The following is a 26,665-nucleotide window of genomic DNA, read 5'->3' on the forward strand; positions in this document are numbered from 1 at the left end:
TAAAGTGGAGTGCCACTGGTAGATCACTGGAAAAGATTTTGCTTCAGCCTCTCATATTATACATAAGCTTTCTACCATCTGAGCTAATTCACCAACTGCTTAACAGCAACACCTTGCAATATTGCAAGAAAAGGGCAGACACAGGGTGCTGTTAAGACATAACAAATAATCCATACAGCAATTACCTATGAATAATACATTAAATTAGTTTAAAATTTGTTTAAAAATAGAAATTACAATGATAAAAGTACAATAATATTGGTAATATCACTAGTTGGCAGGGATCCTGAGGCTATACAAGTCTACCTGTGAACACACATGAAGACATTCTTATTAGGAAGTTTTATCCTTACTGCCATCCCAGTGATTGAGATGGGTTGAGATGGGTGACTGCTGAGTTAAAGGAAGGTTAACATCACTAACTGTCAGTCAGTGCAGTGGCAGTTGATGGCTCTCGTGGCAACAGAATTGTAGATTTGTTCTCTATTTCCATCAGAACTCTGAAGGAGAAATGGCTGAGAATAGGATTTAGTACCCTGGACAGAACGGAAAAATTCAATTTTATCCCTGGGAGAAGCTTCACCATTAGCCCCGGCATGGGAACAACAGGTACCAATATAAAAGCAGATAGAGGGTACACACGATTTTCAAGATCTGTCCAAGGTGCTGAACTCAATAACCAACCCTACCTCCTCTCCGGCTAAGACCCAGACTGGATTTCTACTTCAAAAACAACAAACTGAAACCAGGAAAGGGATGAGCACACGATGCATCTGAAAGGTCTTTGTACCCATGTAATTGCACTGACATAATGCATCAACTTGATAACACCATTGCTCAGATGATCCATCTGCCTGTGACAAAGAACTAGTGGGATCACAAGCCTCAAAAAGTTACAGAAAATGAACATGTCAAACTACTCTGGGACTTCAGAATTCAGACTGACAAAATTTTGGAGCACAATACTCCTGACTTCATGATCGTGTTAAAAAACGAAGTATGGATCTGGGTTGTTGTAGGTTTTTTTCGGGCTATATGTCCATGGTCTAGAGGCATTCTCACCTGATGTTTCGCCTGCATCTATGGCAAGCATCCTCGGAGGTAGTGAGTATGGATCGTCGATGTTGCAATCCCAGGCAACAGCAGGATTGAAGAGAAGCAACTGGAAAAGCTGACACAATACAAGGATTTAAAGATTGAACTGCAAAGAATCTGGCACAACCTAGTCAAGGTGGTTCCAGTGGTGATCGGCACACTGGGTGCAGTTTCTAAAGACCTTGGCATGCACTTAAACACAATCGGCACTGACAGAATTATCCGTCAGCTGCATTATTCGCTGATGTATCAGACACTGTCCTAGACACTTAGGAAGTGTCTGATGTGTGATCCAATACAACAGCCAGCAAAGTGATCTTGTTTTCTGTAGACTCATCTTGTTGAGTTTCAAATAATAATAATAATAATCATCATCATCATCATCTTTATTTATATGCCACCCCATCTCCCCGACGGGACTCAGAGTGGCTTGCAACAATGTGAACAATGCAAACAATAAACAGTAATATAACAAATAACCAATTTAAAGTCAAACCTCATCTTCCATGATCTGCTGGATAATGTAATTATCTTTGATCCTGATGGTAGGTAGCACTTACATCAATCTGATGTGGGAAATTAGCTCAGGTGGAAGTGTGCCTGTTTAGCACATTCCATCCAAATTGACATAATCTTTCTTTTGTCATACCTATAACAAAACCTTTTCAGATCACGTTCTTCATCGTACCTTGGATCACCCTGTTTTCAGGTTCTTGTGATATGTATTTATAATCAGTATAGCTCAGTGGGGAATTAGCTCAAATGGTAGAGCGCTCGCTTAGCATGTGAGAGGTAGTGGGATCGATGCCCACATTCTCCAGTTAAGCTTTTTGGTCCTCTCTTCTATCATGCATAGAACAAAGCCTTTTCAAGCCACTTTCTGCATGGCATCTTGAGTTGGTCTCTTTGTCAGGATACTATAAAGCAGTGCCGATTAAGTGGGAAATTAGCTCAAATTGTAGGGCACTATCTTATCATATAAGAGGCTGTGGGATCATCCTACCAACACCAAATTCCGAGTCTGGATATTTTTCTAGAGGTGACGGAAAGATAATAAGGGCCCTGGAAGAGTAGAGAAATGTGTTTTTGTGTGCCTTCATCACTTCTGACTTATGGCAACTCCATATCAACCCTACCATGTAATTTTCTCAGCACAATTTATCCAGAGGTGACTTTGCCATTGCCTTTCACTGAGGCTGAAACAGTATGACTTGCTCAAACTGTCAATGACAGGATCCTGCCAAATACCTCCCTCACCTCAGTAACTAGTAATTCATCAAGCTATTTTGCATGCACAAAACCAGATGTTGCACAAACAAAACACAACCCCTTCCCTGAACAAGTGCACATGGACAACGAGAACTCAGTGGAGAATGTGGGCATCGACCCCACTAACTTTCACATGCAAAGCAAGCACTTTACCATTTGAGCTAATTCTCCAGTTGGATAGCATTGCTATTCCACAACAATAACAGATTCAAGGTCTGCCCTAAAAGTGAATGGAGGAAGTTCATACATATCAAAAGGAGGAGAAGAAAATCATGACAGGAAAATGAAAGCATCATTCCCACTATCTCTTGTATTCCAAGCAAATGGGGTAGCATTTGAGTGAATCCCCCTTATATCTGACACCATAATGCCATGTTATGAAATTTTAGAATGCATTCACTGCTCTCACTAATATGGGAGGAACCAGGCAACAGTGATTTAGTAACAATAGGCAAAAGGTTGCATCTACACTATAGAATTAATACTGTTTGACACTGTGATGGTTCAGTGCTATGGAGGCATGGGTGTTGTAGTTTCAGAAGGTCTTTAGCCTTGTGAAACTACAAAAGAGTGCTAGTGGCTCAGTCCACTACAAATCTCAAGAGTCCATAGTATTGAGCTATGCCACTTAGTGGTGTCGAATTGTATTAATTCTGCAGTACGAAGGCACCCAAAGAGGATATACCTTTTGATTTTGCTTTGTACCACTGAATTGAGCTATGTACTGGGGATTTTGGTAAATTGCATACCAATTGCATAAATTGATATTACACTTTGATAATATTACACATAGATTGTTTTATGTTTGTTCTGATACCCAAAGAGGATATACCTTTTTAGGAGCTAGCCAAGGTCCTGAATCCTATTCTCTACCCTTTCCCAGAGTGAATTCACAGCCTTAACAACACAAAGACCACCAACTGCCACTGCACTAAATGCCTATTAACGGTGTTAGCATTCTCTAAACTCAGCAATCCCAAGTCAGCCACACACTCTGTTCCATCAGTTTTGTGCAAGATTGCTGGAGTGAAAATGAAACAAACATTTCCTAACCAGGATACTTTTGCATATGTGCTCATACACATATGGATGTTGTTGTTGTTCATTCGTTCAGTCGTTTCTGGCTCTTCGTGACCTCATGGACCAGTCCACGCCAGAGCTCCCTATAGGCCGTCACCACCCCCAGCTCCTTCAAGGTCAGTCCAGTCACTTCAAGGATGCCATCCATCCATCTTGCCCTTGGTCGGTCCATCTTCCTTTTACCCTCCACCTTCCCCAGCATAATTGTCTTCTCTAGGCTTTGCTGTCTCCTCATGATGTGGCCAAAGTACTTCAACTTCGTACACATATGGATAGTTTTTGGGTTTCTGTTAACACCAGCGCTGTTGCCTCTGGGGACTAAAAGAGTTGAATAGCAGAAAGAAAATGGAAACCATGCCTCAGAGAGCCACCTGGTGGCACTATTATATTCAGAGGCCTCATTAGAACAGCTTTTAAACACTTGACCAGTGAGGAATTAGATGAATTGAGAATGCACTTGTTTAGTATTCAAGAAACAGTGGGATTGGTATTCATGTTTTCCAACCTCTGGACTTCTTTAGTCATAGACACACCCAAGCCTACTTTGGTTACTTTCTCCATGGTATCATGGACCTGTGATAGTAAGGCAGTGTTATAAGGTAGCCAGTGAATTAGCTCAAAAGATATGAGACTTGTTTCAGATGTGAGAGATAGTGGAGCTGAAACATTTTTTTTTCAGGCACCTCATTGGGGGTCTTCTATATCCCCCCCCCCCCAAATATACAGCACTGCCCTTCATGTTTTTTATAAGTCAATGCCATGTCTACTGTCTTCTTGGGATAATATGAGATCATAGCATTAGGTAGAGGGGGAATTAGCTCAAATGGAAGAGCACTTGCTTTGTATGTGAGAGATCATGGGATCAATACCCATATTCTCCAGTTAAGTTTCAGCTCTCTTCTTTTTTGAATGCATAGAGCTAGAGCCCTCTAGCCATTTCTTTGAGCCTCCCCTTCCTGTGAATGTTATGGGATAGCAACACCATGCAGCTGGGGAATCAGCCCAAGTGGAAGCTACTTTCCTTGCATGCAAGGAGTAGCAGGATTGATGCTCATGCTCTCTATTATCTATATTTACTTTAGTCATATGTGCAACAAAATGCATGGCATCACAGGTCTCCCTCTCACTTTGGTCAACCACCAACGGCCAAATATAAGTACTCAATTTTAGGTCTTCTGGCTCCAAAGACTCCAATGTCTTTGACGTTAGCCCAAATTTCAACCACAGCAACCCAAGAGATATGTGTAGTAGAAATGAATGTTTCAGGGAGGTTAGCAAGCAGCCCACAATTACTTAAGGTAATAATAATAATAATAATAATAATAATAATATATTTATATTCCGCTCTATCTCCCCAAGAGGACTAAGAGCGGATTACAACATACACAGATAGGCAAACATTCAGTGCCTTTAATACAATGGAATAACAATGACATACAAATACACAGAACCAAGGTAAAGGCTTCCCCTTTCAACTCTGGCTTTCTGGAGGTGGTGTTCAATGGCCACGGAGAGGTGCTCTTGTTCCATTTCCAAGCCAATTAGCCTGTTGTCTGTAGGCACTTACTTGCAGGTCATGTTGCTGGCATGGCTGCATGGGCACCTTCATTATCTTCCCACTGAAGCAGTACCTATTGATCTACTCACATTTGCAAGTTTTCAAACTGCTAGGTTGGCAGGAGCAAGGGCTAACAGAGCTCACCCCAACCTGCAGCTTCAAACTGCCAAGCTTTAGGTCAGAAGATTCAACAGTTCAACAGTCTCACCCGTTGTGCCACCACAACGGATACTACTAACCTGTATGGTTACGAATCAATTGTTCTAACTTATTTGTTATTGTAACTTGGTTATCCTAAATATCTCATATAACAATTGCACACCACAGATGACACTTACTTCTTTGAGAAAACTATTGTCATTCTTCCACATCCGCAGGTTTCACTTCTGAAGATTTCATTCTTTGTGGATTTCATTAATATATTTTCTTTAGGAATGTCTAGATCTTCCAGCATGACTCTGTGGTCAGTCTCTGTTCTGGCCAGACCCTGTTATTAATACAATCTGGACTCAACTGACTCAACTGATGAACTCTCCTAACCTTCTCTATCACAAGCATTTTCAAACACCTCCCAGCCAATCACCATTCACCTTCAACATTCCATGTTCTTACTCCCTTTACTGTCCAATACCTTATTCCATATAATAAACACTCGGTTACATATTTTTATAGGTGCATCAATACCATGCAGCTGGGGAATTAGCTCAAATGGTAGAGCGCTCGCTTCGCATGCGAGAGGTAATGGGATCGATGCCCATATTCTCCACAATGTTTTCTATTTCCATAAGCATTGATTGAATAATCTTGTGCAAAAAGAAAGTTTGTTTTGTTTCCACATTCAAGTTTTGTACATGATCGATGGTTTAACGAATATATGGGTTTTAGCAAACAGAATGTATGTGTTGGGGGAAGACAATTGATGTAAGCTTCATCATTGTCATCATCATCTTCTTCTTCATTACCTTCATTATTATGCTATCAGTGTACATTATGCTATCAATTACAATCATGCCATCCAAATAAAAGATCCAGGGTTGTTCCATTTGTCAGTCACATTAATTCGTGGTTACCTATTGCACTGCTCCAATTACTGGTCAAACGAGTGGTCCCAAAGCCATGTCTTAAATTTTCTGAAAGTCAGGAGAAAGGAGGCTGATCTGATTTTGTTGGGGAGTTCCATAGATGAGGGGCCACCACTGAGAAGGCCCTGTTTCTTGCCCCCACCAGTCACTCCTGCGAAGGAGGTGGGACTGAGAGCAGGGCCTCCCTGGATGATCTTAACCTCCAACATGGATCATAGAGGAAGATACGATCAGACAAGTAAGCTGGGTTGTTACTATTTAGGGCTTTATAGGCTAAAGCCAGGACTTTGAATTGTGCTCAGTAGCAGACTGGCAGACAATGGAGCTGACATAACAGGGTTGTATGCTTGTGTGCTTCCAGAATGCCACTCTCGCCCCCCCCCCCCCCACATGTTTACACAAGAATACATTTCACCTCACCTTCTCTCCATTGACATTCCTTAAAAAATTCTCCAGCAGCAACCACTTGTATTTTTCTCACTGTGTGTCAAAGCACGTGCTCTTGCACAATGTGCCTTGTTTTGTGAAGATAACTATGGAATTCATTTGTAGTTCTGATTTTTAAGAGACACTTTTCATACTGCTGAATGAACTAAATACGGAATATATTTTGAACTTCAGAATAATTTCCTGGGTTTTTTTTAATGATTAGTCTCACTTTGCTGCTACTGTAGTTTGTTGGCAGCATTAGGAGTAATGAATTGGGCACTTTGTGTGCATGTGTGTGTTCACCTGTCCATACACACATGCACAATCTTGGGTTGAAGAAAGGGCAGGGGGTATGGATACTTGTAGATTCTAGTATTTTAGCAGCAATATTCATAGAATCATAGAATCAAAGAGTTGGAAGAGACCTCATGGGCCATCCAGTCCAACCCCCTGCCAAGAAGCATTGCATTCAAATCACTCCTGACAGATGGCCATCCAGCCAATGTTTAAAAGCTTCCAAAGAAGGAGCCTCCACCACACTCTGGGGCAGAGAGTTCCACTGCTGAACAGCTCTCACAGTCAGGAAGTTCTTCCTCATGTTCAGATGGAATCTCCTTTCTTGTCGTTTGAAGCCATTGTTTTGCATCCTAGTCTCCAGGGAAGCAGAAAACAAGCTTGCTCCCTCCTCCCTGTGGCTTCCTCTCACATATTTATACATGGCTATAAATATCTCTTCTCCAGGCTAAACATGCCCAGCTCCTTAAGCCACTCCTCATAGGGCTTGTTCTCCAGACCCTTGATCATTTTAGTCACCCTCCTCTGGACACATTCCAGCTTGTCAATATCTCTCTTGAATTGTGGTGCCCAGAATTGGACACAATATTCCAAGTGTGGAATAGCGGAATAGAGGGGTAGCATTACTTCCCTAGATCTAGACACTATGCTCCTATTGATGCAGGCCAAATTCCCATTGGTTTTTTTTTTTTTTTGCTGCCACATCACATTGTTGGCTCATGTTTAACTTGCTGTCCACAAGGACTCCAAGATCTTTTTCACACGTACTGCTCTCGAGCCAAGCGTCCCCCATTCTGTGTCTTCGCATTTCGTTTTTTCTGCCTAAGTGGAGTATCTTGCATTTGTCCCTGTTGAACTTCATTTTGTTAGTTTTGGCCCATCTCTCTAATCTGTCAAGATCGTTTTGAATCCTGTTCCTGTCCTCTGGAGTATTGGCTATCCTTCCCAATTTGGTGTCGTCTGCAAACTTGATGATCATGCCTTCTAGCCCTTCATCTAAGTTATTAATAAAGATGTTGAACAGGACCGGGCCCAGGACGGAACCCTGCGGCACTCTGCTCGTCACTTCTTTCCATTGTGGAATGGCCTGTTATGAGAGAAGGCCAGAAGGGCAACACCATGAAACACCACACTGGGTGACACCAACACTAATGACGTCACTGTGTACACTTACGGAATCACCATACAATGTACACTTTTGTGTTAAGAACAGCAAGCAGATCATCTGGTCTTTGTCAGGCCATGCTTTTGAGTACCTAGTTTTCTGCACTATAAAAACACAGAGAGCAATATTGACTCATGTCTAAGAATCCTTTCCTCCAAATCACTCACAAACATGCCAGGGCTTGGATAGTAGCGATTGCAGAATGAGAGTGTGGATGGGAGTGGATTTTTCTCCTTCACTCTTGGAATTCTCCCGAACCTTCATTTACATGCAATCTTATAGATGTTCCTTCTTCTCCATCTTTCAAAATGTTGGGTGTGTCTCTGTTCTCACCTGTGTGTTCCCGATTGGCTCTTTCCCAATTGCCTTTCTGAGTAAAAGTGATTCCCTCCAAAACCTCCCCTGCTCACAGCTGCTTAGAAAGACTCCTTGTTCAAGAGCTCCTGAGCTGGGCATCCCGTCTTCATAGCCTTCTTGCCATTTTCTGCAGGCGCATTCCTATCAGACGGTTGCTCTGCTTCCTTGCGAATATTTTCAAGATGAACAAGTTTCTTTTTCTGGGCTTTTGTGTTCTGCTCTTATCCACAGTTGGTAAGTGTCATATTCCAAAAAGTAAGAGTATATTTTTCCTTGAAAAGTTTTAGTGATATATTTCTGAAGGGCAGGGAGGTTTTCTTAAAAGGTATCAGCCTAAGGTCGACATTTAAATGCTATGAGAAGGGAAGATGTTGGTGTTTACCCATATCTTCGGATTACTGGGTTGTTGTGTATTTTCCAGGCTGTATGGCCATGTTCCAGAAGCATTCTCTCCTGACCTTTCACCTGCATCTATGGCAGACATCCTCACAACCTCTGATGATTCCTGCCATAGATGGAGGTGAAACGTCAGGCGAGAATGCTTCTGGAACATGGCCATACAGCTTGGAAAACACAAACCCAGTGATTCCGGCCATGAATGCCTTTGGAAAAAACTGCCCGGAAAATACTGACTTGGGAATGTTAAAACTTTGTCCTAGATAATTGGGCATCTCTATGCATATATGTTATTGGATAGGCCAGATCCAAAAGACTGAGATGAGAAGAAGGGATGGGTGTTAACTTGGGTTAATGTAGAATGTTTTTGAATTTGAAAAAGGCATTTGTTTTTTCTTATTCTTAGGAATTTATCTGGTAAGTTTAGATAACAAGCAGGTCTCACTTGAAATTCTCCTTGTATAAAAAAGCTAACATTTTTTTCTGGGATCCGAGTGAACATGGCTCCTCTAAGATCTTTTTCTGCCTATGGGTGAAAAGGAAATAATTCACCCATCTATCAAGTGACAATGCATTTTGTTGAAAATTGGTCCAGTTGTTATTTTCGCAAAAGGAATAGGCCTGAGACAGTATAATAATAATAATAATAATAATAATAATAATAATAATTTAAGATACTACTGATTTAATGACATCAAAAATGCTTCCCTGGGGTAATTCCACCACCCTCTTTAACAATAGGGTGTGGCATTGGACAATAACTGGTAAACGTTGAGCATTACATTGGTTTTTAGGGATTGTGAGGTATAAGTGGATTGTTTTAAATTGTTTTAAATGTTTAATTGCTGTTTATATATGTTTTATTTTTTACCTTGTTGTTGTGCTGGCATCGAATTGTGCCTTTTGTAAGCCGCCCTGAGTCCCCCCTCGGGGGTTGAGAAGGGTGGGGTAGAAGTGCGAAAAATAAATAAATAAATAAATACTGAAAGCAAGTACTTTGTATATGTGTGTACAAATTTACCTCATGTATCAGTTGAGGTGAAGCTGTGGGACCAAAATTATTGATTAAGTGCCAGTTCTACTTCAGGAGCTTAACTACCCCTTGTTACCACTATTTTTCTGCCTATATATTAAAAAAAAAACTCAGAAGCAGTGCCATGGGGAAAACAATAGAAAGTATAGCACTTCCTTTAGGTCAGTGGTTCCCAACCTACTTTGACCAGGGACCACTTTGACCATGGATCACTTGAACAGGGACTACATTGACCAGGAACCACTCTCCAATATTATTATATAAAGGGTTACAAATAAGTTTTTGGTCAACCTTAGATTCAGTTTGGTTATTTGGGGTGCTGATTCAGAAAACTGCATTGGATAGGCCACATCAGCTCCAGGTTCTGATACAGAACATATGCCATCCAGTAGTTGCCATCTGCTCGCCCATAGAAACCCATATTTAATAATCTAGAGCTGATGTGGTAGTAGTAATCTTTTGTGGGTAGTCAGCCTCTCCCCTCCTGATATCCCCATTGCCTCGGCACTATAAAAGGGTTTTGCAAGACCAGTCACTCTCATTGTCACATGGTTTCGAGGCAACTGTGTAGTAATGGTGAGGCTGTTGACCATATTTTCGTTCTTGCAGACCGCTGGTGGTACACAGACCATTGCTTTGGGTTCTCCTAACCTCTCATCTTGAGTCACTCTACTTACTCCCTGACCAAACTATGCATAAAATGACCTCAGAAGCATTTTATTTTATGGTTCGTGCAGTTAAATCCTTCCTTATCCCCGGATCCTCCTCCCAATAATTTATATTGTCCTATCTCCCAGTGTTTTAAAATTTTTATCATTAAGTTCGGCCCTGCCCAGCCTAATTTTCTCTGTTTCAATGTTTGATTTGCTTTTGTTGTTTGTTTATTATATTGGTTTTGCATTTATGTATTTTATTTTCTGGTTTTGTTATGCTTTTGTGTTATATTGTGTTACTGTATTGTTGGGCGTGGCCTTATGTAAGCCGCACCGAGTGCCCCTGGGGGAGATAGAGCGGGGTATAAATAAAGTTATTATTATTATTATTATGGTTCCTTTAAAAAAATAATGTATAGTACTTGCATGGATAGTTAATAAATCAGTCCAAGTTTTGGATCAATTTTTGACTTAAATATCTACACTTTTACATTATTATATATAACACCAAGCTTCTTAAATATAGCTAAGCTACAGGTGTATTTGCCAAACCTTGGGCTTTTCATTTCATCGCATGTGGTTCAATGAGGTGGATTTGTTCCATAGAATCATAGAGTTGGAAGAAACCTCGTGGGCCATCCAGTCCAAACCTCTGCCAAGAAGCAGGAAAATCACATTCAAAGTATCCCCAACAGATGGCCACCCAGCCTCTTTTTAAAAGCCTCCAAAGAAGAAGCCTCTACCACACCCCGGGGCAGAGAGTTCCACTGCTGAACAGCTCCCACAGTTCTTCTTCATGTTCAGGTGGAATCTCCATTCCTGTAGTCTGAAGCCGTTGTTCCATGTCCATGAAATTGCATGTTGCAGAAAATAATAAAACTAGAAAGGAAGACTTGCATGCACACCTGTCCCAGACCTCAGCTACAACATATTCTAAGACCACACAAATCAATTCACAGAGAAATAATAATCTTACATTAATTTTTTTAAAGTGACAACTCACTCGTTTGCAGTTTGTGGAGCAGTTATTGCTGTAGGGCATTTAGAGAATTAATGATATGGTATTACATCTTGAACAAATGAAGAAAGTGGGTTGTTAGGCCAGTAATGTGTAGCTTGGTTAATTATTTCTAATTATTTACTCGTGACCTCTAATTTAAAGTCCTCAAGATACTTGAATGCTATGGGTTCTTTTACAATGTAGAATGAATCCAGCTTAACACCATTTTCACTTCCTTGGATAGATGCACCCCAAGAATCCAGAAAATCTGCTTTCAGTCCCTGACTTAGCTATAGAAATGAACTGAATGACTTTCTAGCCCCATTTCCTCAATTCTCATTTGAATTTATCTTGCCAAGGAATGCTAAGATAGGGTTACAATAAGAGACAAAGAATGACAGATATCATTGCTGCAGTTCTGGAAATCTCTCAGAAAGGAGGCATTTGTCCAGGCTGTTCACAGCTCTACATGTTAAGCACACTGTGGCACCTTCTGGACTGCAATATAAAATCCAGATTATCTGCTTTGAACTGGATTATATGGCAGTGTAGACTGATATAATCCAGTTCAAAGCAGATAATGGGGTTATTAACTTTGATAATCTGGATTATATGTCAGTGTAGAAGGGTGCATTTTACATTGCAGAATTAACACAGTTTGATACCACTTGAACTCCTAAGGGTCAGTTTTTGGCCAAAGCAAACTAGTGCCTCATCAAACAACAACTCCCAGGATTTCATAGTATCGAGTCATGAATGTTCAAGTGGTGTCAAACTGCGTGAATTCTACAGCTCTCAAATTCATTTTACAAGTCATGTTATAACTATATTGGAAAGTGAAGAGCTGAATAAATGGAAGGAAAGGGCAAAAGTACTGATGTCTTAATTAAGACTACATCACTAAGTGTTCTCTCATGACTGCTTGCTGCCCATCAAGAAGGTTCACTGCAGAGAAGAGAAAATGAGTCATGAGAAAAGATCAGGAACCAGATTAAATACTTGAAACAAGAACGGTTGGTGTTCCAGGCCTTCAAGTTGTTTTCACAGCAATGTAAAACAAACCTTTCATGGCATTTTTTTCAGAAAAAGTTCACAGTTGCAGCTGAGAAAATGTGACTTGCCCATGGCAGTTGGGGTTGAGAAAATGTTAATTGCCCATGGCAGTTGGGGTTGAGAAAATGTGACTTGACAGCAAAATATCACTCTTCCACGTGGGTTCAGGCAAAAGCAAATGGATTGTATGTGTACTTTTTCTCATTCATAACCTTAGCCCACTTGACCAAAATAAGATATTGCTTGTCCACCCATATCCATGCAAAAATGTTAGAGGAGGTGGAAAATGTTTCACCATCTATGAATTATTCCATATTATTTTCATTTGCTTTCAGAAGGAAAAGTGAGCCTGTCACCACGTTTAGCCATTGGCTCAAACATTTAATAATGGGGCCATTATTAAAGGTTCTCCCTTAGAGATGAGAGGGAATGATTCTTCCTAGCTTTGTTTTTGTTTTCCTGTTAATCTTGCCTTGACAAGGAATGGACTCTGACAAGTCTTGTTGGCAAGTTCTTCCCAACTTGTCAAAACACCTCTCCTGGAGGCATTTTGGGCATGATTCCAGCTCACTGCCATTTCCCAGGAAAGGAATTTCTTTGTTATCAAAACTCTAAAAAAAATATCAGTGTTTTACTTCCTACACCTTACAGAGGTCATTTACCCAGCCCTCACTCAAGGTCAGCCTAAGTCTGAAACAACTTGAAAGTACAAACAACAACAACAACAACAACAACAACAACAACAATCTTATCTCATTAGCCAAAAGCAGGCCTGCACTTCCAATTGAAATACTAATAAGTTTATATTTGTTAAAATTGTTCTTCATTTTAATTATTGTATTGTTTTTAAGTGTTTTTCTTTGCACTACAAATAAGATATGTCCAGTGTGCATAGGAATTCAAGTTATGTTTTTTTTCAAGTTATAATCCGGCCCTCCCACAGTTTGAGGGACTGTGACCTGGCCCTCTGTTTAAAAAGTTTGAGGACCTCTGTTTTAAAGAGTGAAACTGCATGCATTTCATACCTGGCCATTTTGGAAAATGGAAATCTCCATAACCTTTTGGAAAATGGAAATCCAGACCCTTTTGGAAAAATCAGGAATCTTTTGGAAAGGCATGACTTTGTTAGATATCATAACCTTTTGTAAAGTATGATCGTTTAGAGAAGAGTTAAAAACTCGCTTGAGTCCACCTTCTCCTTAGTGGTAAATATCCACGAGTATTCATGCAAGGCAATTAGGTTCCTCAGCTGTTAGCCTAATATACCTAGATATCTCTTTAAACTGTTAGGAACAAAGATATGCCATTGCACAAAGAAACATGAAGTGTTCAGTTGCCAAAAAACATCTACTCTCCCTTAAAACATCTTGGTTTAAATCATGCTCTCAAGAGACTAAAAATAAGTAGTCTTCATTAAAATAACATAGTTGGTTTACTCACAAACTTCATGTATTCCACATACAGGTACACTGCATATCAGTCCAGTTATAGATAGGATTTGAAGTAGTTTCTCTGTGCAGATAACACAGGGCGTCTTTCTTAGAATCTTAACAGTCGAAAGTCTAAAGCATCTTTCTGTTCCGAGAGTCTGTGCAGTCAGTTTCTACTGACTTCTAAAAACATACTGTTTCTAAAATAGAACCTGAGATCTGAATAGTCCCAGATCTGATCACATGGTCTGCAGTCCCTCCCACAACATAGAATTAAGGCAAATTGCATACCAATACACACATATATAATACAGTAAGCAATCTGAATTATATACTTAACAAATAACTAGTAGATGCTTGAAGAGTGTTGCTATTTCCAACAGATCACATAGGAAAACTGCATACAAATTGTGCCTGCCAGGGTTTTTGTTGTTGTTGTTGTTGTTGTGTCAGGAGCAACCTGAGAAACTGCAAGTTGCTTCTGGTGTGAGAGAATTGGCCATCTGCAAGGATGTTGCCCAGGGGACACCTGGATGATTTTTGATGTTTTATCATCCTTGTGGGAGGCTTCTCATATGTCCTCGCATGAGGAGCTGGAGCTGATAGAGGGAGCTCATCCGCCTTTCGCCGGATTTGGACCTGCGACCTTCAGCCCTGCCAGGGTAAAAATGCATAAAACATATTTCTATAATAACAACAAAGATTTTCACAGCCTAACATCAACAGAGCAGAGAAGAATGCAGATTTCAGTGTCACTCATGAGCCAAATCTTGTCATTCCTGTCCTCTTCACCATCAGGCATGAAGCCACCCCACAACTCTTCTGCTTCTTACAAGCTCATCTTCAAAAACAAGAGTGCCAAGGAACAATCCTAACAAATTCCACTTGTGACCATTAAAAAGGGAACCTCATTTGGCCACAAGATGGCAGAGCAGAGTGGTCTTTAAGGCTGGATCTACATTGCCATATAATCCAGTTACTGAATCCGGATTATCTGCTTTTAACTGGATTATATTTGTGTACGCTACTATATAAGTAGGTAATATGGATTCAGAAACTTGATTATATGGGGTCTGAGAAGCAAGCAGCCACTGTCATGTCCTTCAAATAACATGAATTACTTGTTTTGGGGGTTTTGGACCTTAATAAATATTTTATTTTTTCTCTTTTTCTTTTCCAGCGCAAGGTCTGGTTTGCAAAGTATGCAAATTCAAATTCGCCGGTGTCTGCCTCAATTCTGATGAGCCCTGTCAAGCTGGACACGGCGAGTTCTGTGAGACAACCAAAGTTTTCTCAGGTAAAATGGGATTATACTGGTCTGGGGACTTCTTGATTGTGCCATTGCGGGTGATAACCCAGTAGGGAAAGGATATGCATGCATCCAGCCCTTGGCCAAGCTCCTTCTCCCATTGTTGGCCATAGGACAAAATTATGGCATTGCTCTCATGGGAAGTTGACCACTTGCCTTACAAACCTTTCCTCCAGTCACCCAATTTCTAGCATTCCAGCCATTTAAACTTCAGCAGAGCATTTGGGAATACAGCTAAGGCATCCCAAAAGATGGGGCAATCAAAACCATTGGTCAAAACACATTTTGGTGCCTCAAATGTTAGCCCTGTTTCTGGGTATATTTGACCATCTGATTCCAAAAATGGGACCAGTTTTCCATTATCCACTTTAAATTTTTGAGATGCAATATATGTGCCATCTAGCAGTCGTCATCTGTTCATGTTCACCCATTGAAAATCATGATAACTATATCTAAGAAAATAGAATGGATACGTTCAATGCATTTTTCTGAATTGGTGCCCCAACCTCCAGGAACAGGCCTAAAAATCTAGACATTGAGAAAACAATATATTTTTATTGGGCTTTATATGATCCAAAGAATGAGAACACATATGAGTCCTAGGTACATTGACTCCCAAAGAAGTTTTCTGCTCCTCAAATGAAAATTTCCAACTACTGTACGATTGCGATACCAGTAAGACCAATACTCACAGTTTCATCTACCTGTATACAACAAAATATGTCATCTCTAGAAAATTTCTGTGTTGTACTGGCTATCCTATGGTATGCCTCTACTGGAAATTACCATAATGTCATGTTGCAGGACCTAGACAGGATATCTCTCTAAGAATCTTCTAGGTCCTCCATGGTGATTCTGTGGTAACATCTGCCATAAATCATTAATTGCAATAAGGTTTGATATTACCAATGATTTCCTATTTTCATAGTATCCCTCACACATAAGGGAGTTGTACTGTATTCCTATTTTCTAGTACTGCAGAGAGTGTGACAACTATTGTTTGCTAGAATGAATCTGAAGTCATCTGCATTATTTGCTAACTATGGGAATGCATGCAAAAATTAGGTTCTTGTGGGTTTTTTCGGGCTATAGAGCCATGTTCTAGAGGCATTTCTCCTGACGTTTCGCCTGCATCTATGGCAAGCATCCTCAGAGGTAGAGGTCTGTTGGAATTAGGACAATGGGTTAAAATTCTTGCAATTCATGCAAAAATTCTTCTGGATCTCAGCTCAGCATATGCTATTGCCCTCGTGTTTCTTACAGAAGTAGAAACCATACAATGCTGCACTTCTGTTGTTGCACTGCTCCTCCTGGCATTCTCACTATTGGGTGTGTGAACCACTGTTTCTGTGAGTTGCAGTTCAGCAATAGCTGGAAAGCCAAAGCATTCCCACCCAGTTCATCATGTTCTATACATAGACCTAAATTCTGCCTTAAGCATTATATTGTACTACTCCTATGGTCTAAAGTATCTAAGTGGGGAGGACGTATGAATCATAGAATCAAAGAGTTGGAAGAGAGCTCATGGGCCATCCAGTCCAACCCCCTGCCAAGAAGCAGGAATACTGCATTCAAATCACCCCTGACAGATGGCCATCCAGCCTCTGTTTAAAAGCTTCCAAAGAAGGAGCCTCCACCACACTCCGGGGCAGAGAGTTCCACTGCTGAACGGCTCTCACAGTCAGGAAGTTCTTCCTTGTGTTCAGATGGAATCTCCTCTCTTGTAGTTTGAATCAATTGTTCCTTGTCCTAATCTCCATGGAAGCAGTAAAGAAGCTTGCTCCCTCCTCCCTGTGGCTTCCTCTCACATATTTATACATGGCTATCATATCTCCTCTCATCCTTCTCTTCTTCAGGCTAAACATGCCCAGCTCCTTAAGCCACTCTTCATAGGGCTTGTTCTCCAGACCCTTGATCATTTTAGTCGCCCTCCTCTGGACACATTCCAGCTTGTCAATATCTCTCTTGAATTGTGGTGCCCAGAATTGGACACAATATTCCAGGTGTGGTCTAACCAAAGCGGAATAGAGGGGTAGCATGACTTCCCTAGATCTAGACACTATGCTCCTATTGATGCAGGCCAAAATCCCATTAGCTTTTTTTGCCGCCACATCACATTCTTGGCTCATGTTTAACTTGTCTTTAACTTGTTGTCCACGAGGACTCCAAGATCTTTTTCACACGTACTGCTCTCGAGCCAGGCATCCAAGACCATCGAGTAAGTTTCATGGATTGGTGAGGATTTGCAGCAAGATCTCTTAAACATTCTGTATCTTTGATATGAGTCTCCAATGTTGTTGGACAACAGCTCCCAGAAGTCCCTTGTTATATATACCCAGTCCCTAGGTCACTAGATAGTACTCTGTTTTGCACTTCATCCACTTCCCCAGCCCTATAGTACAGTATGTGAACTAACCCTTGCTCAGCCCTTTTTTAATGTGGTCATGCCCACCTTAGAAATCTGGTCATTGGTTTTATTGAACGTGGTCTGATGGAGCTCCAATGCAATCTGTTTTATTCTGTTATGTTTAGTGTGTTTTATCTTGGCTGTTGTATTTTATGGTGCTCCTATTTTAATGTGTCATCATCATCATCTAACATTGCCATAGTCAAAAATCATTCAGGAGTTGCAGCATGCCGGCCGTCAGATAAGTCGCATCTGGCGGTAGCTCCGCACAAGGAATGTGAGTAATATAGATATCTTTATCAGAATTACGAAGACTCCTTGCTAATAACGGACTATATGCAGCTCTGTAAGAAGAATTTTCTATCTCACAACATTTTATGAAGGAACTTTATAATTAAACAGCTAACTGGCTTTAAAGGAGGGCAGCTGTGGCAGGCAGTTTGCTATCTAACTTCTGCAACAGAGAGCTCAAGAGCCGTTGATAGCTCTAAAGAAGTTCAAGTTGCAGTTAAGAAGAATTGAAAACAATAACACTGGTATTTCAGTGTATATAAGAGAATATAATCACGATGGCAACAAAGCCTAAAGATAAGACTGCACCTGCATCGCCCAGCAATTCGCCCAGTAAATCAATAGAAACAAAAATCGACCAGCTGTTGTTGGCGTTTGAGTCCATGCAGGCATCGCAAACTCGGGTCGAAACATCAGTAAATGTTTTAGTGGCGGAGGTGGCTCAAATACAAACAAAAATGTCAGAAATGGACCAGCGCATGACAGTGACAGAAACCAGAAGCAAGGAAACCGAGAAAGACTTACATGCTGTTCATCAGGACATGGCAGACTTGAAAGCTGAATTATTAAATCTTCAAAACAGATCAAGAAGAAAGAATATCAGAATTAAGGGTCTGCCCAATGACCTGTCTAATACTGATTTACTAAACAAACTGATTGCCTGGGGAAAAACTTATGGCATCAAACTGCAGCCATCCCAAATTGAAAGAGCTCACAGAGTTTACAGTTCACAAAAATACAACTCTCAGGATGTTTTGGTTGCTTTTGTGAAGGAATCCCAAAGAGACTTGTTCTTAAAACAATTCAGGCACATCAAAGATTTGCAATATGAAGGGAAAAAAATCTTGGTATTCCCAGATTTGGCGAAAGAGACGATCAAACAAAGGGCAGATTTGCGCCCTATTACTCAAAGTTTGATGGCTGCAGACATCAGATTTTCGTGGGGATTTCCGGCAACTATTAGGATTTATAAGGATGGGAAACTTCTAACTGCCAAGTCAATAGATCAAGGAAATATGTTACTGCGAAAATTAGGACTGGAACAATTGGCAACCAAAGGAAATAATGAAGAAGATCATCAAAATGAAGACTCCGAGGATCAATAGAGGGACTCAAAGAGACATTAACAAAAGGACTCACAGTTAAGTCTGGAGTGTTTGGTTTTGGGTTTTTTCTTCTTCTTTGCTTGCTTCTGCTGGGGGAAAGGCACGACCAAAGAAGATAATGAAGAAAATCATAAAAATGAAGACTCCGAGGACTAATAACGGGACTCAAAAAGACATTAACAAAAGGACTCTGGAGTGTTTGTTTTTTTTGGTTGTTGTTGTTTTTTTTTGTTGTTTTTTTTTTTGCCTGCTTCTGCTTGAGGAGGGAGGTTTGGTTTAGTTGATGTAAATTCCAGGTGCACAAGATTGGCAGCATGCCTGGCTGCCAAGGTTATATAAACACTGATAACTTCAGTCAAAGGAGTGAGTTAGAGAAAAATATCAAGTTGAATTAAAATAAAATATAACATAAAAAATAAAAATGAAGGAAGTTAAAATGAGAAGGGTTGTAATTATGATAAGTGTATAAGGGGTCAAAGGAATGCATTTTGTATCAAATATTACTCGGTAATATATATATATGGGTAGAAGGGTTAGGAAATAATTAAGTGCGGGCCAACTAATGTGGTTTCTCCTCCCGATTGTTAGACACATGTTAGTATCTAACAAGCTGGCTGTGGTTATAGCCAAGGCAGAATCGGGAAATGCATATGTATGTGGGGGTATAGGGGAATTAGGGCAAATGGGGCATTCTGTTATGTTTTTTTGTATGTCAAATGGGGTGTGTGTAAGGCCTGTAATGAGGAATTTACTTATTATGTCTATTACTTTTGTTGATAATGCATAGTTATAAATGCATTACCCTTAATGTTAGGGGTATCTTATCAAAGCTTAAAACTCAGAGATTGAGAGCGTATTTAAAAAGGTCAAGACCAGACTTTATTTTTCTGCAGGAGATCCACCAGGGAGGGAGACGTAGTGATATTCATTTGAATTGGGTAGAGCATTATATAAAGGCATCTGGAAGTGCTAGAGCCAGGGGGGTTGCAGTGTTGATTTCACAAAAAGTGGGATTTAAGATTGATTCAATTGATAAAGATGATGAAGGGCGAATCTTGATTATTAAGGGTACAGTAAATAATGAGGACTATGTACTGGTGAACATCTATGCCCCAAATAGTGGTCAAAGGGATTTTTTTAGAGGGGTTGACGAAAGGATGAGAAAAGTACAAATAGACAATATGATAGTGGCAGGGGATTTTAATGCAACATTCAATCAGGAACTGGATTCATCATCACAAAAGAGAGGGGATTTACAAGCGAGGCGTGCTTTTGTTCAGTTGATTAATAATTATAATTTAAAGGATGTACTGAGAATAATGAAAGGGAACGAAAAGATATATACATATTATTCAGCAGTGCACAAGGTGTTCACTAGAATTGATTATATATTCATAACACCACCCCTAGTAAAATATGTTAAAGATGTCTATGTAAATTTAAATTCTATAAGTGACCATCGAGATGTGAACATGATATTAGATTACCAAACTGATTATGAACCTCTAAAAAGAATGTGGATGGATATAAATATTATTAACAATAAATCTATAAGGGAAAATATTTTAAGAGAATGGGCAGAAATTTGGGAGTTGAATGCAAGGGAACCCCCTTCATATGAGGTGCTCTGGGATGCAATGAAAGCAGTTTTGAGAGGACTGTTTAGTAAATATTCGGCCATACGGAAGAAACAGGAAAGGGAACGAGAGAACCAACTGATAGGAGAAATAAAAAAACTGGAATCAATGTACTTGTTAACAAAGGATCTGAAGATTATAAATAATATTACAAGACTAAAGAAAGAGTTGGAGGCTAAAGATATAGAAAAAGTTAAAAAAGATATGATGTACACAAACAGATACTTTTTTGAATATAATAACAAAAGCTCAAAACTGCTGGCAAAAATAGCCCAGACTAAAAAAGTAAGAAGGGAGATTGGATGTATCAAGGATAGTAATGGCATTGTATGTGCCAGAATGGTAGATAAAATTAAAGTGATACAGGATTTCTACTCTAATATGTACAGAAATACAGAAGTGGATACAGCTGAGCTGGATAAATATCTGGAACAAAACTTAGATAAGAAATTAAGTGAGACACACAGTAAGGAAATGGAGAAATCTATATCACAAGAGGAAATTAAAGACACAATACATAAATTAAGGAAGGGTAAATCACCGGGTGAAGATGGTATTCCAGCTGAAATTTATAAAACTTATATAGAATTTCTAGTTCCCAAATTACAGATATTATTCAATGAAATATTAAGGGGAAAACCCATACCAAATTCATGGAAACACACTAGGATAATATTAATACCTAAACCGGGCAAAGATAAATTATTATTAGACTCTTATCGCCCTATTTCTCTAATTAACCAAGACGCAAAAATTTTTACGGCAATTTTGGCAAGTAGACTTAAAAACTTCATAGAGGATTATATTAGCCCAGATCAATGTGGGTTTGTTAAGGGCAGGCAAATGTCTGACTTGGTCCGCAGACTGATAAATATTATAGAGAACGCAAAAAACGAGAAAGCTCAAGTAGGCATTATTGCATTAGATATATATAAAGCCTTTGACTCAGTGGGTTGGACAGTGTTGAAATCATTAATTAAAAAATATGGTTTTGGAGACGGGTTCCAACATATAATAGAGCAAATATATTCGGAAAATAGGGCTAAAGTTATAATTAATGACTCAAGTACTGAACCCTTTAGTATCATGCAAGGAGTAAAGCAGGGCTGCCCTCTTTCTCCGGTACTATTTATATTAGTTATGGAATTATTAGCCTCTGCAATCAGGAAGGATAAAGAAATACAGGGAATAGGAGTGGACAACAAAATCAAAATTAGCTTATTTGCAGACGACACACTTTTGACGGTCAGAAATCCAGATAGGGCACTAGACCGGATAAACCTACATTTAAAACAGTTTGGAAATATAACAGGCCTAATAATTAATTGGAAGAAAACGGAGGTAATGGCAATAAACCTGGAGAGAAAAGACAAAGAGAAAATAATTAATCAATTTAAAGTCAAGATTAGAAACAAAATTAAGTATTTGGGAGTTACAATATCTGTCGATTACTCAGAGTTAAAAAAATTAAATTTTGATAGACTATTTAGGGAAATTCAAGAAAGGCTACTAGAATACAAAAAATTCAATCTCTCATGGTTCGGCAGAATTGCAATCTTTAAAATGAAAATATTATCTAAATTTAACTTCCTCTGTAACATGTTACCTATTAAACTGCCAGAGGCTGATCTTAAAAAATGGCAGAAATTAGTCAATGAATTTTGTAATGGAAGTAGAAGATCTAGGCTACCGAGAAGCTTATGGCATATTTCTCAGAAATTAGGGGGACTAGGAATACCAGAACTAAAAACCTACCATCAGACACATATAATAAAGGGGGTGTTTAGGCTGCTTTCGGAACCTAAATTAATCTGGCGGGAAGTGGAAGGAAAATGCTGGCACAGAGATTATGGGGAAATGTTTTTTAGGTCAAAAATAGGCAAAGAAATTAAGGGGTGTAAAAATAACCTGGCTAAAGATGTTATGGAGACATGGGTTAAGTTAAAAAATAAGATATTTCCAGGAGTTTCCCCCCTAACTCCAATAGTGGTACTGGAAAACTTCCCAGAAGACCTAAGAATTAAACTTAAACATAAAAAATTAGTGGAGGGGGAAACTGCTCTTTCCTGGAAGGAATGGATACAAAACTCGATGGGCAAGTTTAATAAATTAGAAGAACAAGGTGCCTTGAATTGGTTTGAGAGGCAACAGCTGTATAATTGGAGAAAGGACTGGTTAGGTAAAAATCCCGGATGTAGAGCACTGAATAAATATGAGGAATGGTTAAGCAAGCTTAAAAACAAAGAAATAATGGGGAAAGGATTAATTGGGAAAATATATAAGGGATTAATTGGCGAAGAAATAGGGCTGAAGCAGTTAGAAAACGTATGGGAAGGAGACCTAGGGCCTCTGACAGATTTTGATTGGAAAGGAGTCCTGAAGTGGAGAGTGGCCAAGAACCTATCAATAAGATTAAAAGAAAATGTATACAAAGTTATATGGAGATGGTATACTACGCCAGTCAAACAACATCAGATGGATAGCAAGCAAAGTAACCTCTGCTGGAGATGTGGCAAACACAAAGGGACATATTTTCATCTATGGTGGGAATGCCCCCAAGTGAAGAATTTTTGGAAGGATATATTTATCGAAATTAACAACATTATAGGATTAAACATTATGCCGGATGCTAGGTTAGCATTATTAATGGACACCACGAAGCTGAATGTAGAAATAACTAAGAAAGAATTGGTGACTATTTTGCTCACAGTGGGAAGAATTATAATAGCAAAGAACTGGAAAATAATAACCAATCTAACACTGGATGCATGGTACAGGGAAGTTTGGAATGTAGCTTTAAACGATAAACTAACAATGGAAATGAGGGTATTCAGGGGGGAAATTAACAGGTCGGATTTTGAGACATACTGGTCGGTCTTTATTAAATATGTCTTAGAGAGCGAAAATGGAAAACAACAGAATTTGGTTGGTCAGGAATTTTGGAGATGACATTTGATTAATGGCTGATTTATAAATACATGGTGAAGGAAATTATACTTGTTCAGGCCTTGGTGGTGGGGTTATGTGTTTGTAAAATGTTCACTGTTTTGGGTTTTGTCTATTTTGTAAGTTGTTATTGTATTTAAATAAAATCTTAAAAAAAAAATCATTCAAGTTGCAATACAGCAACATCTGGAGGGCCACATTATTTCCATTCACTTGTAGGAAATAATATGTTGCATTCTGGGCTCTTTTCACATGCAGAAGTGTAATTCCACTTTAACTGATATGGGTCCATTTTATGGAATCCTGAGGGGCGCTGTCTGGAGAGGCAATATTGTTATCTGACTGAGAAGCAGGCCCGTAGCCAGGATTTTGATTCAGGGGGTGCCGAGTTTGAATTGGGGGGGGGGGGGCTGAGTTTGATTCAAAGGGGGGGGGCTGAGGATCTACCCTAGCAAACCTTTTGTATCATTACCCCAATACCCCCATGCATATGGGATATATTGAGCATGGTGATCAGATCATGATATAAATAAACATAAGAGTTTAAATAATGCACCAGTAAGGCCTTTTCGTGAACCACCATGAGAATTTCGGGGGGGGGGGGGGGCTGAAGCCCCTCAAGCTCCCCCCCCCCCCCCCCCCCCCCCCGGCTACATGCCTGATTTGGCTATATTGATTTATTTATCATATCAGGAGCAAACCAAGGATACAGTTGCAATGCATTTTTAAAAGAGTTTCAACAATTTTGCATTATACTAAATGTCCTTTGACCAGTATCTGGCCACTTGGAGTGCCTCTGGTGTTGCTGTAAGAAGGTCCTCCATTATGCATGTGGCAGGGCTCAGACTGCATTGTAATAGGTGGTCTGTGGTTTGCTGTTCTCCACACTCGCATGTCATGGACTCCACTTTGTGGCCCCATTTCTTAAGGTTGGCTCTGCATCTTGTGGTGCCAGTGTGCAGTCTGTTCAACGCCTTCCAAGTTGCCCGGGAGGGAGTCTCTCATTTGGTATCAGCCATGGATTGAGGTTCTGGTTTTTATCCTGCCACTTTTGGACTTTTGCTTGCTGAGGTGTTCCTGGAGTATCTGTATAGATCTTAAGAAACTTTTTCTTGATTTAAGGAATTGGCATGCTATTAAATTATTATTATCATTATTATTGTGTTTATTATACCCTGCTTTTTCTCTCTACAACAGAACCAATGCAATACTATTTAAAACCCAATGCGATACAGCTTAAAACCTAAAAATATACAAATAAAATTAAATATTAATGGTGTTGAAAACAAACAGTTAAATCCTTTAAAATGGCAGTGGGATTGGGATTTTAAAGTGGGTATAAATTTCAATACATGTTAACATTTAATGGTTTTAATTTCATAGATGTCTTTAAAAGATAATTATATTTCAGTGCATTTGTATTGATTTTATTTAGCGTTTGGTATTTATTGTTACCTGCCTTGCATCCCAATTTTGGGAGAAAGGCAGGAAATAAATGAATAAATATTGTGCTTTGTGCCATTGGAACACATGCCCTACCGCAAGTTGTCCATCTCTGACTGCTATTCATCCTGCAGCGATGAGCGAAACAGGCTCCAAATAAATGGATTGTCAGCAAGAGACCACTTGTCATATAAATTTTGAAGAGGGGAATGGCTATTATGGACTAGGAATTGATGTCTCATGTTTCTGTTTTTCCTTTTTTTTTGTTTTCTCACCCAGGCAGAATAAGGCTCTTCACAAAATATGGCTGCACCAAAGGCACAGAGCTTTGCAACAAGACTGAGCAGAGGGAAAACATTTTCGACACGAGCTACAACCGCACCTGCTGTGACACTGACTTATGCAATGGGGGAGTTGTTGGCAACCCTAGCTTCTCACTCTTAGCTGGCCTCAGCATGGCGTTGGGCTGGTGGGTAGCCCATTAACACTGGCACGGATGCCCTTTTCATTAGAAGAGGCAAAACACAAACTTTTTCCTTCTTACCCTTTTGACCCAAGCTGGGCAAGGTATGGTCTACAAGCTGTAGATGTGACATGACTATCAACATAGGCCAGTGTTTCTCAAACTGTGCTCCTCCAGGTGTTTTGGACTTCAGCTGCCAGAAATCCCAACCAGCTTACCAGTTGTTAGGAATTATTGGTGCTGAAGTCCAAAACATCTGGAGGAGCACAGTTTGAGAAACTCTGACATAGGCTATTGCTTGCAGCTGAGTATGATTGAGTCATGAACTCCCTTTTCAATTTACCAACTCACCTGCCCAACTAGTTGCTGCCCCAAGTCATATCAGCAATATTGCTATCACAACTGTTCCAAAGTGAGTTTCCCTTCCCCTTCCTCTTCCCCTTTCCCCTCCTCTTCCCTTCCCTTCCACCTTGTAAAATCCACCTCATCTGATTTTACAGGGCCCTATATAGGAAAACATTGCCACTTCCTCCATAATTCACTTAGTTCCTTATCACACTTTTCCATTACCACTTTATTATTATTCCAACCTCCTATGGAATCCCAAGATTTGCAGTTTAGGGATGGGATAGCTGGAATTTTTAGCCAGAGAGCTTTTGGGCCTCATTTAAATTACACACCCCATAATTCCGGGGTGGTTTACACTGGGGTAACAGTGCTATAACACTGCAGGGTGGTAACACTTTTTTAATCAAATGGAACAAATCTCCAGTTTTCCCTGGCTATTTTGGGCTAGCACTTGTAGGTCCCTATGCAAAATATATGACCGGTGTCTGACATGGCTATGAGTCATCAATGCTTCCTATAGATTTGCAGGCTTGCGGTTTTTGATTTGCCTTGTCCTTTTACTCGCTGTCATTCACAAATGAACCACTTTTTGAAAAACCAAGTAGCTTTGTCTTAAGTTCTGCTGCTACAGCCTCCTCTATTTCATTAATAATTATAATAAAACCAATAAGAAAAAGATGTTTCTTTCAGCCTGTGTCTTTATTAAATCTACAATTACAACCAAACTGTAGGGGGATCCCAGTTATACCAATGGTTTAGAACAGTGGTTCCCAACCTGTGGTCCATGGATCACCAGTGGTCCCCAAGAACTAAAATATGGT

The 26,665-nt window shown here is 39.8% G+C and overlaps 1 protein-coding gene and 1 non-coding gene across 2 annotated transcripts; both read left to right on the top strand.

Moving 5' to 3' along the window:
• Window positions 1–5,695: 5,695 nt before the first annotated feature.
• TRNAA-CGC (transfer RNA alanine (anticodon CGC)) lies at window positions 5,696–5,768 on the top strand. Its single transcript has one exon. It is a non-coding gene; the product is annotated as a tRNA-Ala (tRNA).
• Window positions 5,769–8,352: 2,584 nt separating this feature from the next.
• Window positions 8,353–26,522, top strand: LOC132765199 (lymphocyte antigen 6 complex locus protein G6c-like). Its single transcript, XM_060759421.2, has 3 exons — window positions 8,353–8,563; window positions 15,075–15,191; window positions 25,313–26,522. Exons 1-3 carry the CDS (start codon window positions 8,512–8,514, stop codon window positions 25,516–25,518), a joined length of 375 nt encoding a protein of 124 aa, XP_060615404.2. The 5' UTR covers window positions 8,353–8,511; the 3' UTR covers window positions 25,519–26,522.
• The last annotated feature ends 143 nt before the right edge of the window (window positions 26,523–26,665 follow it).

This window comes from Anolis sagrei, chromosome 2 (assembly GCF_037176765.1).
Source record: "Anolis sagrei isolate rAnoSag1 chromosome 2, rAnoSag1.mat, whole genome shotgun sequence".
Taxonomy (NCBI): Eukaryota; Metazoa; Chordata; class Lepidosauria; order Squamata; family Dactyloidae; genus Anolis; species Anolis sagrei.

What these genes read in the sequence shown, in the direction of transcription:
- LOC132765199 (XM_060759421.2), top strand. Translation starts at nt 8,512, where the DNA reads ATGAACAAGTTTCTTTTTCTGGGCTTTTGTGTTCTGCTCTTATCCACA. An exon ending in TCTGCTCTTATCCACAGTTG is followed by an intron (nt 8,564 to 15,074) that starts GTAAGTGTCATA and finishes TTTCTTTTCCAG; the next exon opens with CGCAAGGTCTGGTTTGCAAA. An exon ending in GACAACCAAAGTTTTCTCAG is followed by an intron (nt 15,192 to 25,312) that starts GTAAAATGGGAT and finishes TTTCTCACCCAG; the next exon opens with GCAGAATAAGGCTCTTCACA.